A 16,015-nucleotide genomic window follows, 5' to 3' on the forward strand; every position below is an offset into this window, starting at 1 on the left:
AAAGTACACTTTGAAAAGTGAATCTCCTGTGGAGCATTGTTCATATATTCTGCAAAAGAAACATTAAGTTCTGCAAAAGGAGCTGGGTAAGTCTGTGCCAAGTTATTGGCTGTGAAGAGTAATCACTTTAATCAGATAGAAGAGCTCACGAAACAGTATGTCTGTTAAGGTAACTAAGTAAAAGCTTATTTTGGTTTTCATGAACTACTTGCATACCTCCTTGTTGGTGAAAGAATCCACAATTCTGCAGATAACTGTTGGTCACATTCCTCGCAAGAATGCGCTGAGATGCAGACGTTCTTAATTGCACGTACAATTCATATATTTTTTTATGAAGGCAGCATTTGAATGTTGTGTTCGAAGGCGTTGCAATGCAAATGTGTGTACAGGTAAACTAAAACACGATTTTTTTTTAGGTTAGATCGCTTAAATATATAAATGTGTCGTTAAACCCGCCACCACCCGACACAGCCAATTATTAAGGTTTGTCAATGAACAGAACATGCCAATTCGTTACTAGTACAGCACACCGGTGTGTTGGAGAGCAAAGCCACAACATTTACAATCTAAATATTATTGATGATATTGGTCGCGAAAGCCTACGTGTTAAACTAAACGCACGAGTACAGCGATTACCACCACCATCAACATCATTGTTGCTTCGTCACTTCATGCTTGTTGTCTTGGTCAGGTAGATTATTGTACATAAATAAAATGCTCTGTGCTTCCCGGCATCTGCTGGGCAGCCGTTGAGCTTCGGGAACTCAGCTATCTTTTACAGGGAAACACTATCTGCTGCCAAGTGGCCTCACTCTTGTTATCGGGTTGTTTTTTTCAAAGTGGAGTTTTTTTCCCCCACTTATTTAAAAAAAAAATTTCCATGTCTTGACATGACTGGAACTGGGCAGAATCCCAAAGCCCTGTTTTAGCGTGAACCGAAATGTTTAGTTTTTAACGAGACGTTTGCTTATTTAATCTTCCTCATTACGTGTAATTATATCTATCAATTTAAACATATGCAGGTAAGTCTGTATATAGTAGTACAGTATTTATACATTGTTGTGTATATGTAGTACAAGCCAGTACCAACCCGTTCTATGGACGGGGTGATTTAAAACAAAAAAAAACTGCTATCTTTCATAAAAACGGTATCACATGAGTGATCTGAAGCCTCTTCCTACACCAACCAGTCGGTTACTTTTAACATTCAGTGCAAAAACTGTTTTGTCCTCCAGGCAGCGCCACCACCTATCGCAATTAGCGGTCAGTTTTTTTTGTACCATAGGTTAAAGGTCATAGGTCATACATAGCTCATAATTAATAACGTGCGTTCCTCGTTCCTTCCAGTAAAAACGAGCCATCGCTGATTGACAGCCTGATGGATTATTTAAAATAATATATACTGCATGTTTCGGATGAATTGTTTGTTCTTTTTACCAATAATGCTTCATGAGTGCTCGTTAAGGTGTTGTACAATGTTGTTTTTGGGGCTGATGGCCCACGGATGTAGAGAAATCACCGATCGCATCTGCTAAACTCGCAGTATTTGTTTCGAACACCCAAACTTATTGATGAGCCCCAGAATGGCAAAAGGAGTCCAAAGTTTGCATGCTTGAATAAATGGTTGACAGTCTGTAAAGTCGTGTCGGCCGAGAGAATGGAAGCACGTTGGGTTTTTTTCCTATTTTGTCTGGTTCATATTGATTCACGGCATGCTCCATTGAATTCATATAGAGCCTGCTGTATTTCAGTCTGACAGGTTGGCTGTAAAGTAGGCAAGTTGAACGCCATCCGATGTGTCAGTATTTGTTTAATGGGAGACAGCCTGGTGACGAGACAAGATACATATGAATCTGTCGAGTGCTTGCCTACTGAAACAAATTCTAGATCTAAAACATCGATCCAGATGGCCCCAACCATACATTGATAGATCAAAATGTTATTTTCTTTTCCGATTGTGAAACAGACCCTCGTCTGTGTATTCACTAATACCATTGTGCGTTCTTGTTTGTGCACTCCCAAGGCCACCTCTCCAGTGGGCTGGCCATACAGGCACGCTACTTTACCTGGTGTGGCCCTCCAAAGGCCAGTTTCCATAGCCACAGAGAATGCAACGAGCACCACCGTGGGCCGTGGAGATAGCAGCAGTGCCGTCGCACCACCAACACAGAACTGTTTCTCTCCTCCTGCCCCCCCCCCCCCCCACACATTCTCATTTCGTAGCCAGCTCGCCGCCAGAAGACAAAATTTTCCGGTGCGGCGGCGGCGGCGGCGTTTATGGCCCGTCTCGTCGCTCTGCACTCACGGTGAAGGTGGCGCCGGCGCCGTGGGTTTTTGCACCCACCCCCATCCCCGCCACCTCCTCATAATCCCTGGATACTCACGTCGGCCTGACAGGGGCTCGGAGATATGGGCTCGGCAGGGGGGACGCTGAGGCATGTTAGGGCGTGCAGGGGCCCACATGAATGCACACTGGCTGCCCAGTGGAGCAGGCACTCCATGCTGTAAGTTACTCTCGGAACGCCGTTATCACTTGGCTTTCACCCAGCAACTAGCTCACACCGGGCTGCCTACGTGGATTGAAGACGTACATTTGTTAATTAGTTCCGTCAATTGTTTTATTTCAACGTTGAGGCCAGGAGAAGATTCATATTGTCCAGTCATCAGTTTGATTGCGGCAGTGGCCAATTACAGAATGAGGGAAATCAGAAGCGCGTTCCAGCAATGTAATGAATCGCCCGCGACCGTCAATAACGGTGCATAAAAATACTGTACGCTTGAAGTCATGACATAATTCATAAAAATAAGTGCTGTAAGAGCCAACCGCTCGGTGTAAACAGCTTTTAAATAGAACATTTTTGCACCACTTAATTTTACATTGGGCTGTCGGGAAACTTCAGTGTCTCAAATAAACTACAGCACATGGAACTGCGAGTACAGTGATATTGCATCCTATGGGCTGCAATGCAGTTGTGTGTCTATTTGTGGGCTGGCAGGAGGAGAGGCTCTTGAGTGTCGGTTGTATCCACGTGTAAGTGGATCCTGGCCCAGGAATTCCTGTCCACCCCTGCCCACGACAGGCCTTGGTGTGTCAGCTACTGTGCCTCGGTGGCGAGATGTTAACTACCTCACCTGGTATGCAGGAGGATGTGGGTTCGATACCCTGACAACTGCTGTATATTTGGAGTTTGCATGTTCTCCCCGTGATCGTGTGGATTTTTCTCCGGGTCCTCCGGTTTTTCTCTCCACATTTAGAATCAACGTGCATTTTGAGTATTTCGCTGCTATACCTTTCCACGTGATGCACCACCTCGTTGAGCTATCATTTGTGAGCAGGTCGCTTCTGAAAAAGAGCTGTATAGCTCAGTGGGTTTTACCTGGTAAAAAAGTTTAAATAGTTTACTGTGTCGCAGCACATGCACACGTCGGCGTGGTGTGAATCGCGTAAAAGAACACGAGCAATCGGGGGCGGAAGAGGAGCCGTTTAAAATAAAGTTTCCTCCCATTTTTTTATTTGGCAAAAGTTATTTATTGCCATTAGGCGTGAAGGAGACAAAGATGGGGACTGTAATGAAAGAGAGAAAGCTGATGGTAAATCATTGAAGAGGAAATAAAAAAGGCAGAGTTATGCGGATGCCTCCATGTGAAGCTGCCGTGATATCAGAATCTGAATATTTATTTGTACTGAAGGAATCCGATGAGCTATAAAGCTCTTTCCCATGAAATATTGCCTCCATTATTTTCTTTTGCTACAATCTCATATGGATGGCCAATAATGCCGAAAATCTCTCGCCTGGGCTACATTCATATGTCTTTGCTTCCGTTCTTTTCCCCAATTATATTTCATTTGCGATATTGGGACTTTCAATGAGACAAAGGCAATTTCGTTTGAAACGCTTATTGAAAGCAATTCATCATGCCCTGGTAGAGAATGGTCTCTAGAAAGTGACGTGACAGAACAACACAGATATCCTCATTTCTACTACATGGCAATCAAACTGAACATTTATAATTATTACAACTAGAATAAGCTTTATTAAGTTAAAACCACCAATATGAGACTATCTATACTCTATAATTACATGGACAGCATCTTAATTACAGGCAACTAATACACAACCTCGACCCTGGATCTGAGCAGTGGAGCTCAGTGATTCGGTATGGTGTTATTCCATCCCGAGCCACTTCACTGCTTTCGTGTTAACTCTTATTTATTATTACAGCTTTGATCGTGCTGTTGTTGCTGGCTCAGTCATGTTTTGAGCCTTTCGAACCCTTGCTCAGGACGTTTAAACAAGAAAAAAATCTTATCCCTAGGGCCTACAGTCAGCTAAAAAGGCCAGACAGCACAAGCTTGAACGATGGCTTCGTGGCGGCGGCGGTAGTGGCGGTGGCGGCGGAATCGGAGTGCTGCGCGCGGTCCGGTTCCACCAGCCTCAGGGGCGCCGTGTTGCGCTGCTCCCGACAGCTGTGCGGGTTGAGCGCCGGGTAGAGCGGCTCGAGGAAGCGGGCGTGGAACGCGTGGAGCAGGGCCATGCTGGCGGCGTCGAAGAACGCCAGCGTCCCCGCCCCCTCGACGAGCAGCACCCCCACGACGGTGGGCCTGGGTACGGCGAGCGCCAGCGGCGGTTCGGCCGCGCCGCCGTGCCACGCCGTGTAGACGCCGTTGTGCAGCTCCAGCGCCCACGAGCCTGAGTTGCGGCCCAACCGGCTGCAGTCGACGCGTGGCACCGATGCGTACGCCATGCCCACCTGTTGGGGCGCCGAGGTCGTGAGATGTTATCTCCCTGGCCTGGTATGCAGGAGGTCGTGGGTTGGATCCAGACCCTTAACGCCTGCTGTATATTCGGAGTTTGCATGTTCTTTCCGTAGTTGCGTGGATTTTTCTCCGGGTCCTCTGGTTTTTCCCTCCACATTTGGAAACATGCATTTATAGTATTTGGCTGCTAGAAATTTCCACATGATAAGCGACTTCGTTGAGCTATCATTTGTGGCCAGGTCACTTCTGAAAAAGAGCTAATAACTCAGGGGGCTTTATCTGGTAAATAAAATAGTTAAGTTTCACATTCGTTAAAAGCATTTAAGGCAAGGCCTACGAAATTGAGGACGTCATCGTTATCGTCAGCCTTGTACTATCCATGGCTGGATTAAGGACTCCCCTCACCTGTCGATCACGGGGGCTGTTTGACCATACTTCACCGCACTGGTCAATACGTGGTCATGAAGGAGTGCTTAGACGTGTTTCATATATTACTCGGCACTTGTGTTGGCCATGCCCAGGAATTACACTCACTAGCTCACTCTTTTGACATCACCGCTTGGACATTTTATTGTCTTCACTAAAGTGACACACTGGAGCAACTGACTCTTGATGTGCTTAAAGCTGTTTTTCATTAATGAAGCTCCATAGCATGTGCCTCGACCCTGGCCTGGACAAGCAGACTGAGAAACGAATTAACGAATATAGCAAGTGCTTTGGTAGCCCATGACATGCAACCTAGGTATGTATCTACAGCATATGAGATTCATTTTTTTTTGGCTAGCTTCTTTGAGTGGATACACTGGCAATCCTGAGTGCATTCATGAACAGGTCCGGTTTTATTCTGTTAGCCATTATTTCAGCCACGTATCTAGTGGCCATTGTTGGCATTTTGAGATCACACTCGGTTATGGGTCTCCCAGAGGCTACTGGTTTTGCTTGTTCCAGGAAAGATTTACGGGGGCTGCTTTGGACACTCGCTGTCACAAGTCTATGAGGCGCTTGTCCACGGCATAGCCGCCCTTGAAATTATTTATTTCATTCTTAGTCATTAATGGTCCCTGTGTATGCTTCATATGACTCTCTAAACCTTGGACATTACCACTGAACTCAAATAATTCTAAACATGCCTCAGTCTGGCTGTGAGCCTCAAACATTCACTGCCTTACTTTGTTTTTTGTGTGTTATTCGTTGTACAAACACGAGCAAAAATGAAAATTTTAGTGACAAAACATCTGCCGGGTTTGTGAAATGATAGCTCTCGCTTGCCGTTGACTCTATGAGTGCAACTTAATGTTTCCCATCAGAATTTCAGGAGCCTGATATCATATCCGTTTCAAGAAAGAGATATGTCCATCAGATTATTTTTGTCTTTTATTGGCCGCAACCACCACCATCATCAGATGTCACCTCTCAGTTGGATGAAAGCCACACCATTTTGGTGCAAGCTCCTATTCCATGCAGTAGCATTCCATTTTGCTTACATTATTATTTTCCCCCAAATGGAACTTCCTTCAGAGAAAGTCTTCCCGCTGCTTAGTTTTTTTCTTCCATAAGGGATCAGAACAATAAGATCCTAAGATTTTAGGTTTGAATCCAGTCACAAATTACTGCATTATACTTAAGTAATTTAAATTCCAGTTCTGAAAATATTAAAATGTTTGTCTGACTGCCTTGCAATGAACATTTCCTTTTGTGGCTGTGCTCATCCCAGTTTGAGGATAAAAAGCGCCTTGTGAAGGACTTTCAGAAGTTAACTAACAGCCTTCCGTAAGCTATTCTTTGCAAAGGAGCAATGCACTCTTTGAGAGTTCCGAATGGAAACCTCATTACACCAATAGCAGGATAGCAGGGTTGTGGAATGGTTTACTTACTGAGGATTAGAAGCTTTGGTGTACCACATTAACACACACTTTAGTCACATTTGTGACAGAAGTGACTGCTCCCACTAAAATTATAAACGGAGTTACCTGATAGAAATATTTCCCTCTAGTACCCAATTAGTGTTTCTCAGATGCGTTAATTGATTGAAAAATATTGTTTACGGCTCGTTTCAAGGTGGTAGACTTCATGGGTCCAGGGGCTGTATGAAATGCATTTTTCGGGCATATGAAAATAACTGGCGGCCCATTGAAATAAAGATGCAGGCCTTATGATATGAAGATGCGGGTCTTGTAAAATTAAGTTGCGGACTGTGTCCAGCCCGTGGGTTTGTAGTATCCCCACCCCTGCACTTATTGAAGTCGATTTGGAAAAAAAGAAAAAAAAAGCGAAATACTCATCACTGACCGCACGGAACGGCTGCGCCGTGCTTATGCTCACCGTCCAGCCGGTCTTGCCGGCGACGACCACCTCCCAGTAGCAGCAGCCATGGTGGGTGAGAGCGGGCAGGCCACGGCACGCCAGCACGTTGAGGGTGGAGAGGAAGCGGCCCGGTTCCTCGGGCACGTCTCGGCGCATCCGCACGCACCGCACCTCCACGCCGTTCGCAGAGATCTCCAGGTTGGGGTGCGCCGTCTCGGGGTCAAGCATCACCTCCGTTAGCTCTGCCAAAGATGATTCCCTTTGTATGTAAATGCTTGTCGTTTTGTAACCAAATCACCTGGAGTGCGCCCGATCTTGTCGGATTGTACACACGCATGTTGAACTACTTTTGCACCGTACGTAGCCAACCGTGCTAATCGGAGGTGCGCAAGCTGTGCAGGGTTTGAGCCAAAATTCATTGTTGTATTGTTACTTCTATGCTCACACATCGGTGCTCCTCACCACCAATCCACACTGAAGCAGCATGGTGCAATGATTGCACCCGTCATGGATGCCAAAGCGCATCATGTGTTTATCTGCTCCAGGAAATTTTGGGCATAACTTCAAACTCGAAGGATGAATAGCTCACATACCTGAAGCTCTCTCATACTTGGAAAGCACCTGAAGGCATTTTTTCCCTCTCACAGTCGTTCCAGCTGCCTTCACAGCCCTTACCTTCCACCCCTTGTTGTCCAAACGCCTTTTTAAACTTGGCCACCGCGGCCCAAGGTGGTCACTGTGACCCGGGGGAGAGACTGGTCATTCAGCTTCGCAACACTGAGCATTGTCAGAGAAGAGAATGTACAACGGTTACGGGACTCACTTGGTTCAAATGCCTTGAGCAGTTTTGAGATTTTCGCTTCAGATTCGAACACTGCCTGCAGTCCGTTGTTTTGATTCTGCGTGATGTCTGGTGGTTCTTTTTCCACGCCTTTCAAGCTGAAAGGTAACATGAGCCGAAGTAAAAAAAAAGTGGCTTACAACGTTGATGAAAGTTGATGTCTGTTGCAGAACAAAGTGGCAGTAAACAAAATATAAATAAACAGGCCGAAAATCGGTCGCTACATGTAAAATTAAAATATTAATGCCATCAAAGCATGGGACTCAAACGGTGGAATCCAGTTTGTCACCTCTTCGACTTATTCAGTCTCGTCAACAGATTTAGGTGGCCTGGATAACGTTAGTCTGGAAGACCTATTGGCCAATTGCCAAAACAATATATTTTATGGAGAGACAGCATTTTGTGTGTTTATTTATTCATAGTCTGCATTACCCACGATCCTTCATTATGGTGTATAATGAGTTATAAGTAGAATTTGAATCAATAATTTTCAGCCTTTTATCAATCCAACGCGGGATGAAGACCTCCGCACAATGATTCGGTCACGGGGGTTGTTTCACCTAACTTCACATTGCTGGTTAGTACACGTTGGTGATGTGTAAGTGGCAGGGTCTAAAACTATTTCAGAGATCACTTGCCACTGATGTTAGCCATGACCAAGAATTTAAATCTGGTCGTCGGGTTTGTCGGGTATGGCTCTAACCACTTCACCCCCCCCCTGAGTTTGCAAATAAACTACACAATTCCACCGATGACAGACCGCGTGATTGTTACGAATCACAAACCTAGATCAACAAGAGCAACGTCTGTTTAAGCCAGGTCAATTTTCCACTTACCATCCTATTAACGGGGAAACGTAAGACAGACGTGACTTGACCTGGGCACCAGGAGGGGGTGGCAATGAGCTGGAGAGGACAGCTGTTAGGACTGCCCAGCCGGCAGTGCTCATGGCGTGATGGCCGGGTGTCGAAAGAGGAAAATTGGGTAACTCTGACACCGCGCGATGCGACGGCGTCAACAGAAACCAGGCACTGGCGGACCGGAGAAGAGGAGTGGGGGGGCTGCCCAATGCCTACGAGGGGGTGGGTGGGCGAGGGGGTGCCTGGTGCATGAATAAGTGGAGCAGAGGTTATCTGCGACCGAAGTGCAAAATGTTTACCAACACTTGGTTCACAGGGGTGATATTTGCATTAAAAAGCTGTCCCAACATTTGGACCCCCAGGAAGCGTTTGTATAGCAGCAGTACAAACAGGAAGGCGGGAGGTTGAATAAATAAAAGAACATGGCCTACCTTTCTTGGATAGCCTTGAATGCCTGTCAAATACACACACAGAGATTATATTTTATGTTTAGGTCCTAAAGCAATATGTTTGGTTGGGCACAAGTGATAGTCCAAGTGCAGTAGGTTATTGTTTTCTTTTTAAATGATAAGCAGTTCACTTAGTTCTATTGCATGGCATAGCTGTGTTTCCAACATTGTAGAGAGCATCCAGACAAGACAAATGACCGGTTGGTACTCCTGATACGTTTGTAGTGACATCGCGGGATGTCACTGTGCAGTGCCTGCCCGAGAGAGACACGGCGTGCGGTGTAACGACATCGCGGATACCACAAGGGTGTGGGTGTAGTACCGTCCCTAGAGGGGCCCGGTGAGCGCTGATGGATAGCGCTGGATGGCGCCATGCTTGGCTTGCAGTGCCAACCCTACAGGACAGGGTGTGGGAGTGCCGGCCCTAGGAATGAGGTTACTAAAGGCCATGGCACTCTGGTTGACCCGAGAGGATACGTGACCAGTTAAGTCTACAAAGGGGCCCAAGTGGGGGCTAGGGGTGGTCACGTGGTTAGCATCCAGATCCTTCCCGAGGATTCTGGAAGGTGGGCGTGGCCAAGGGAGAAACCAACCATGCCGCAGAGAATATAAGCTGGGTTCCCAGAGGGACCGGCGTTGTTGCTCATCCTGAAGAAACCTTGGTCTTCGTTCTATGTTCTCCGCTCAACGAGTCTCCAACACGTGGACCTGGACCCAAGCTGTGGACCCGGTCCGTCGTAGCTAGTTACATTGTAATTAGGGTAGTTAGCCTAGTGGTCACCACCCGGCTAACTACACCAGTTACGTTGTAACTAGTGTAGTTAGCCTGGTGGTCACCACCATAGGTTGTTATTCTGTTAAGGAGAAGTTACCCCGTGTGTTGGAGTTAAATGTGTTGCCTCCAAGTATACGTCTGCGACTCAGTTGAACTCACTACACATTCGTCTAAGAATTCCAGCATTTAATTGCTCGCGTGGTATTTACTAAAATATGGAATGTGCAAGGGCACAGAGGCGTCCGTGTAATCAGGACAGCTTCATAATGAGACAGCAGTGAAACAAAACAACTAATATGAATGGTAATATAAACATTAATATCAGTAAAATTGTATTTTGTGGAAATGGTAACCCTCATGGAAATATCCAAGTTTGCAGCCGGTAATTTAAATATTGTTTGCATCATGGGAAAGCATGACTGGGTCTAATTGGAAGAAAGTTTACACTGAGATGTTGGACCAATTTCTTTATGAGCCATACTTTGCATGCGGGAGATAACCAGAGTATCCAGAGAAAAGCCCACCGCACATCTGCGGTGATAACACTGAACGTTCTACACACGTGGGTGTCACAAAGCCACTTACTGTGCTGGCATATCATGGCCACCTTACAGCCCGGCACTGAGGTTAGTTTCAGAGATCCCTGCGTTGTCAACTAACCCGTGCCTCTCTAAAATGCTTGGCTCAATCACAGACAGTCTAGCTCCACTGCTCCACCGTGCCCGGCTGAATGTCAACAAATAAAAGTGAAAATTTGGAGATTTGCTGCATGCACAGACATGTGGCGAAGTCGCGTGGTGCCATGGTGGCGAGGTGTTAACTCCCTCGCCTGGTATGCAGGAGGTCCTGGGTTCGATACCGACCCTGACGCCTGCTGTATATTTGAAGTTTGCATGTTCTCCCCATGGTCGTGTGGATTTTTCTCTGGGTCCTCCGGTTGTTCCCTCCACATTTATAATCAACATGCATTTAGAGTATTTGACCGCTATAAATTTCCACATGATCGGCCATTTCATTGGGCCATCATTTGTGATAGCCAGGTCACTTCTGAAAAATAGTTATTTATATAGCTCAGTGCACCTTTACCTGGTAAAATAGAAAATAATTTAGTTTGTTTTAGAGATTGGGGGGATCCCCACCTGCAGCGTTTGGTGCGGCAAGGCCTGTGCAGTCACGGCTGCGTGCAGCGAATCAATGGCGCTCTGTAGTCCCTGTGTCTCGCGAGCGATCGCGAGCATGAGCAGCTCGTGCCGGCGCCGCCGCTCGAGTTGGCGCTCGCCGATGAGCCGCAGCACATGCGTCCGCTCGTCCTCCAGCAGGCTGATGAGCGCCTGGTACTGCACGCCGGCGCGCCGCTTTGCCCGCTCCGCCTCCTCCTTTGGGGCGAGAACGGTGGAACCGCGGCGATGAGTTTGGCACCGTGGGGGGGGCGCGCATGCCGGCGAGGCGCCAGTTCGCCACGGCCATTCGCGTTCTGGCAGTCGGAAATTGGCACTTCTGTTCAGACTCATGGGTCAGCAGGTACTTAGTCCGGTAATATGTCCGGTGATGTCTGAGTGGTGGTCCGTCCCCTGTTTAATGTTGGGGTGTTGCTATTTCATATATTACTAGCTTTACTCCCCAGCTTCGCCCGGGACTTGGATTCACCACGCCCGGCCGCCATTGTCTCCCCAGTGGCGATGTTCACACACCACACCAGTTACTCGTTTGAGGCTGAGTCGACCTAGGGGAGGCCCAGTACCGGTTGAAATAATCATCACTGGTGGTGGCCGTGAGCGGGAATCAAACTCGGGTCGCCAGGTTCGTAGCGCAGCGCGCTAACCACTACACTACCACTCCCCCCACACACACGTGCGCGCGCGTCCATAGCTACAAATACACGCGCTTACTGCAGACACACACAACTTTCAGGGTGCGTACGGCAGTAAACGACAGAAATAATAAACCCATGCTGCGCGAAGAGCGCCTTAGACCTGCAACACATTTGTACGGCACTTTACTCGCGGAGAGTTGGGGGGGGGTGCGTGACATCAGCAGGCACACTGCGTAACGCTTCCGCATGCTTGTGACATGACAGATGTGACGTCACAGCTCACTTGCAAAATATATGCATTATTGCGCCCCCCCCCCCAAAAAAAATACAAAAGTTTATTTTTATACTTTTTGCATGGTGTACAGTCTGGAAACTACCCACATGCCAAATTTCAAGTTTGTTGCATGTCGGAAAGTATGCTAAACATTTCGAACAGACACACATTCACAAATTTTCCTTTTATATATATAGATAGGCAGCATGGGCCATTGTAGAAACATGCGTTGTACTGTACTGAGCTGCGATGTATATGCTGCTCCTACCTTAATTACCCTGGACTGACCAACATGGTGAAGTGTTTCATATTCTTGGTTCTTTCGGTAAAGTCACGTTGAAGGGAAACAATAAAGTAATAAAATATATATAAAACAATAAAATTCTCACGACGTTTCGACTGCAACACAAGCAGTCATCATCAGGTGTGCAGTCGAAACGTCGTGAGAATTTTATTGTTTTATATATTTATTATTTTATTGTTTCCCTTCAACGTGACTTTACCGAATGAACCAAGAATACGAATCACTGTAGTCACGAAAGCTTTAAATCAAAATGGTGAAGTGTGGTAAAATAATCCCCACAACCCGCACAGAGTGGGGATGCCCCATCCAGAAGTGGGTTGGCAAAGGGCTGTACGTGTACATGTATGTAGGTATATCCTGCTCATGCAATATAGCTGATTGTCTCCATCGTCAAAATAACTCCTCCTAGGTACGTGTGTCCTCACATATGTGTTCCCCCAAGCGGACGGCCTTTACATAAGATGGAGTTGTGAGATCTGCTTGTGTGCAGCAGCAAGATCAGGGATGATAACAGCGTGGTGGGGGCCTTCATCCAGAAGTTGATAGACACTTAGGACATTGATGGAATGTTCCCTAAGCCAAGTGTCCGAGCTTAATGTAGCTCAACAGCAAATGGATAGCTGACTGAGTGCTGCCGCGTGTAAATATTGTAATAATGGCTAATTGAAGGCCATTATCTAAGTAGTCTTTGATTCAACTTACTGCTGCCTCGGTGGACGTCTTCTTAATGGCTTCAATGATTTGTATGTTCCATTCTTTTCTCTTCGTCAACTTCTCCAGCCAATCGTGGTGGGAGGCCTGATCGCATCAATCACACGTGGAAACATTAAACCGAAATCAACGACGACACATGCAACAACGTTGTTTCCCCCACTTGACAAGCGCGCAAAAAAAAAACGCACGCAGACACACACGCTCACCTGCATCGTTTCCGCTGCCTCAACATCGGACAGGATCCTGTGCCCGTTGTGCCGCATGGAGGTCTGGCATCGCACGCACATGACCTGCCCATCGTCCGCGCAGTACACGCGCAGGTGTGCGCCGTGCTTGCTGCAGCGCGCGATGCACGAGGGTGCCGGGGGCATGGAGCCCTCGCCGGGGTCGGCGTCTGCGTCCGAGTCCCCGGCAGGGCCGGTCCACACGCATTCGGCGTCGCCGCGCACGTCAGCGCCGCACCTCTCCGCGTCGTTGTCGCTACGGGGCGCTTCGTCGCACGCCTCCGCTACAGGTACGGGTGGCGGCGGCGGCGGTGGCGGTGGCGGCGCTCCGTACCAGATCTCGCTCAGGCAGCCGGGCTCTTTGGACGCTCCACGCGTGTCTGTGCCCACGCGCTCGAGCGGTTGGGCGGGAATGGTGTTGGCGCTTAGAAGGTCAGAGAAGAACTCCAGCCCAGGGTTTTGGACGCCGGACACGTCGTTCGTGACGCTGATTTCGAGGGCTCTGGCCAGACACGGCGGAGGCAACTTTGCCACCGTCGCTGCCTCTCTGTTTCCCTCGGTAGCGGACACTTCTATGTCAAACTGGAGCGGCTCGCTTGAGTCGGAGGACATGTTCGCCTTCCCGGTAGAAGCTGTCCCTGCGTTATAGACCCTGAAAACAAACTGGAATCATGTAAATTTTGATTTAAAGCTTTCGTGACTGCAGTAATTCATATTCTTAGTTTTTTCGGTAAAGTCACGTTGAAGGGAAACAACAAAATAATAAAATATATATTTATCATGTAACTTTATGCTTTACAAACAGTCGCAGACAATGTACTTGCTAACACGTAGAATATATTTAGATTTTTATTACGAATTCCCGTAATTTCTAGTTCCCGTTTTTTTATTTATAATCGTCATGCAACGAAGGGAGAATATGAAAATTGTCGCATACTTTGTTGATTTAGTTACAACAGTAATGTGCATAACACAGAAGATGGTGAGAGTGAAATTATTTAAGTGTGTTTGTTGAGGACAGTGCTGGTGGACTTTAGTCAGTGCCCCATGCCCTCTGAGATATCACGAAATGTTCCTGAAATAATGCAGTGGCCATGTGGACTTGACTCTCGGCCGATGGGTTGCCTCGAAGACAATAATATTAGCACGCTGTATGGTTGAACACATTTATCCACGACTTGTCGCATTTCTCTCCATCCACCTGCAATAACACCATCCCTCCTTCAGTCTCTGCAAGCACGTTACTACTAGACAGTAAAACCCAGCAGGTTTGCAACTATACATTGTTTGTGACGGCATAGCTTTACGCGGAGTTGCACGTGCGACAGAGCGCAGTCCCCTACCGCGCAGCAAAAATAAGTCTGCATTTGATACACTCTTTCCGAGCGCACGTGTATTATATTAGAATAGAAACAACAACAAAACCCCGCTATACTGTTACATGTGAACAAAACAATACAATAGCTGTATTGTCACTTTCGGACAAAAGTAGCGTGCAACTCACTCTGCAGCTGTGTTTGAGCTTGGGCTGGTGAGGAACAGTGTGTGTGAGATTGCCTATCGGAGTATCGTGGGCTTTCTCGTGGTTTCGTTGGGAAATGGGTATTTTCGAACTGCTTCCGCATTCTGCAGTGCCACTATGCCACAGAGGACCATTATGAATTGTGGCTGCTAGGTTCACTTATTTTTGTTGCAGTTAAAGTTTTTGTTTAATTTACAGTTTGGTTTTTCAACTTTTTTTTTTAAGATTCGCTTTACATATTTATTGCACTTAAATATCAATATGCAGTCATAGTTGCAAATAACGTGTATCCACGTATTTTTAATTAAAGCGTCAAGCGTGCATTTTAAACATTACATATTTATGGCTGTTTGTGTAATGACTGGTGATTCACAGTTGCTTAATTCACTTTTAAATTTTGATTTAAAGCTTTCGTGACTGCAGGGATTCATATTCTAGGTTCTTTCGGTAAAGTCACGTAGAAGGGAAACAATAAAATAATAAAAATATAAAACAATAAAATTCTCACGACGTTTCGACTGCAACACAGATGATGATTGCTTGTGTTGCAGTCGAAACGTCGTGAGAATTTTATTGTTTTATATTTTTATTATTTTATTGTTTCACTTTTAAATGTTATGTATTTCAAACATTCCGAGACAATATACTTGTTAACACGTATAATAATGATATATTTTTGTTATCGTACATTTTTTTGAGTTCCTGTTTATTTTAGTTTTTCACAGATGTCATTCGGGAAGGAAGAATATGGAAGTTGTAGCAAGCTTTGTTAATTTAGCCACTAAAGTAATCTGTATACTACGGAAGGTTGTGAAATTGCGATGAAGAAGTGTTTTACTCTCGCAAGAAGTATATATTTTCAAAGGATTTACTTGAGCCACTTTGGGAGAGTAGGGAGGTCGACAGTATTTAGAGACGGGTAATTAAAGCTGTTGTAACGTCGTGTACTGTGCAAAGTGGAAGATCTGGAATTTATAAAACAACTGGAAAATACGTTTGAGGCCAAATAATAATACAATAATTACTTATTAGCAGTGGCCTCTAACGGCGTAACTATTAGTCATCTCCCCGATTCGGCGATGAGTTACAACTATTCAGGTTTGCGAATCGATTGAAGAATCCTTGTTTGACACTCCGCTTGATTACGGTCTGTAGTGAATGCAGGATTTCGAATAG

General features: G+C 46.3%; 2 protein-coding genes across 6 annotated transcripts in view; one reads left to right on the top strand and one right to left on the bottom strand.

Annotated features, from left to right (window-relative positions):
* The window catches only part of FAM184A (family with sequence similarity 184 member A), a 53,720-nt gene that overhangs the window by 14,752 nt on the left and 22,953 nt on the right, over nucleotides 1-16,015 (top strand). The window lies entirely within an intron of this gene.
* On the bottom strand, nucleotides 1,791-14,903 carry LOC116941342 (E3 ubiquitin-protein ligase TRIM7-like). Of its 3 annotated transcripts, none has more exons than XM_032952343.2 (8): nucleotides 14,822-14,903; nucleotides 13,300-13,980; nucleotides 13,082-13,177; nucleotides 11,128-11,364; nucleotides 9,196-9,218; nucleotides 7,887-8,002; nucleotides 7,082-7,305; nucleotides 1,791-4,752 (listed from the first exon to the last, which is right to left on the bottom strand). In XM_032952343.2, the coding sequence occupies exons 2-8, from the start codon at nucleotides 13,927-13,929 to the stop codon at nucleotides 4,327-4,329; spliced, it is 1,752 nt and encodes a 583-aa protein (XP_032808234.2). In that variant the 5' UTR covers nucleotides 13,930-13,980; nucleotides 14,822-14,903; the 3' UTR covers nucleotides 1,791-4,326. The 3 variants fall into 3 exon arrangements, with proteins under 3 accessions (XP_032808234.2, XP_032808233.2, XP_032808232.2); XM_032952342.2 differs by having other exon boundaries at nucleotides 13,300-13,969; nucleotides 14,822-14,902; XM_032952341.2 differs by having other exon boundaries at nucleotides 13,300-14,518; nucleotides 14,822-14,886.

This window comes from Petromyzon marinus, chromosome 11 (assembly GCF_048934315.1).
Source record: "Petromyzon marinus isolate PM22_M1 ecotype Great Lakes invasive population chromosome 11, UKy_Petmar_22M1.pri1.0, whole genome shotgun sequence".
Classification (NCBI taxonomy): domain Eukaryota; kingdom Metazoa; phylum Chordata; class Hyperoartia; order Petromyzontiformes; family Petromyzontidae; genus Petromyzon; species Petromyzon marinus.

Coding starts and splice junctions, on each gene's coding strand:
- LOC116941342 (XM_032952343.2), bottom strand. CDS start 13,929: ATGTCCTCCGACTCAAGCGAGCCGCTCCAGTTTGACATAGAAGTGTCC. Junction 11,365..13,081: donor AGACGTCCACCGAGGCAGCA/GTAAGTTGAATC, acceptor CTCGCCCCAAAG/GAGGAGGCGGAGCGGGCAAA. Junction 4,753..7,081: donor CCGGCAAGACCGGCTGGACG/GTGAGCATAAGC, acceptor GCGCCCCAACAG/GTGGGCATGGCGTACGCATC.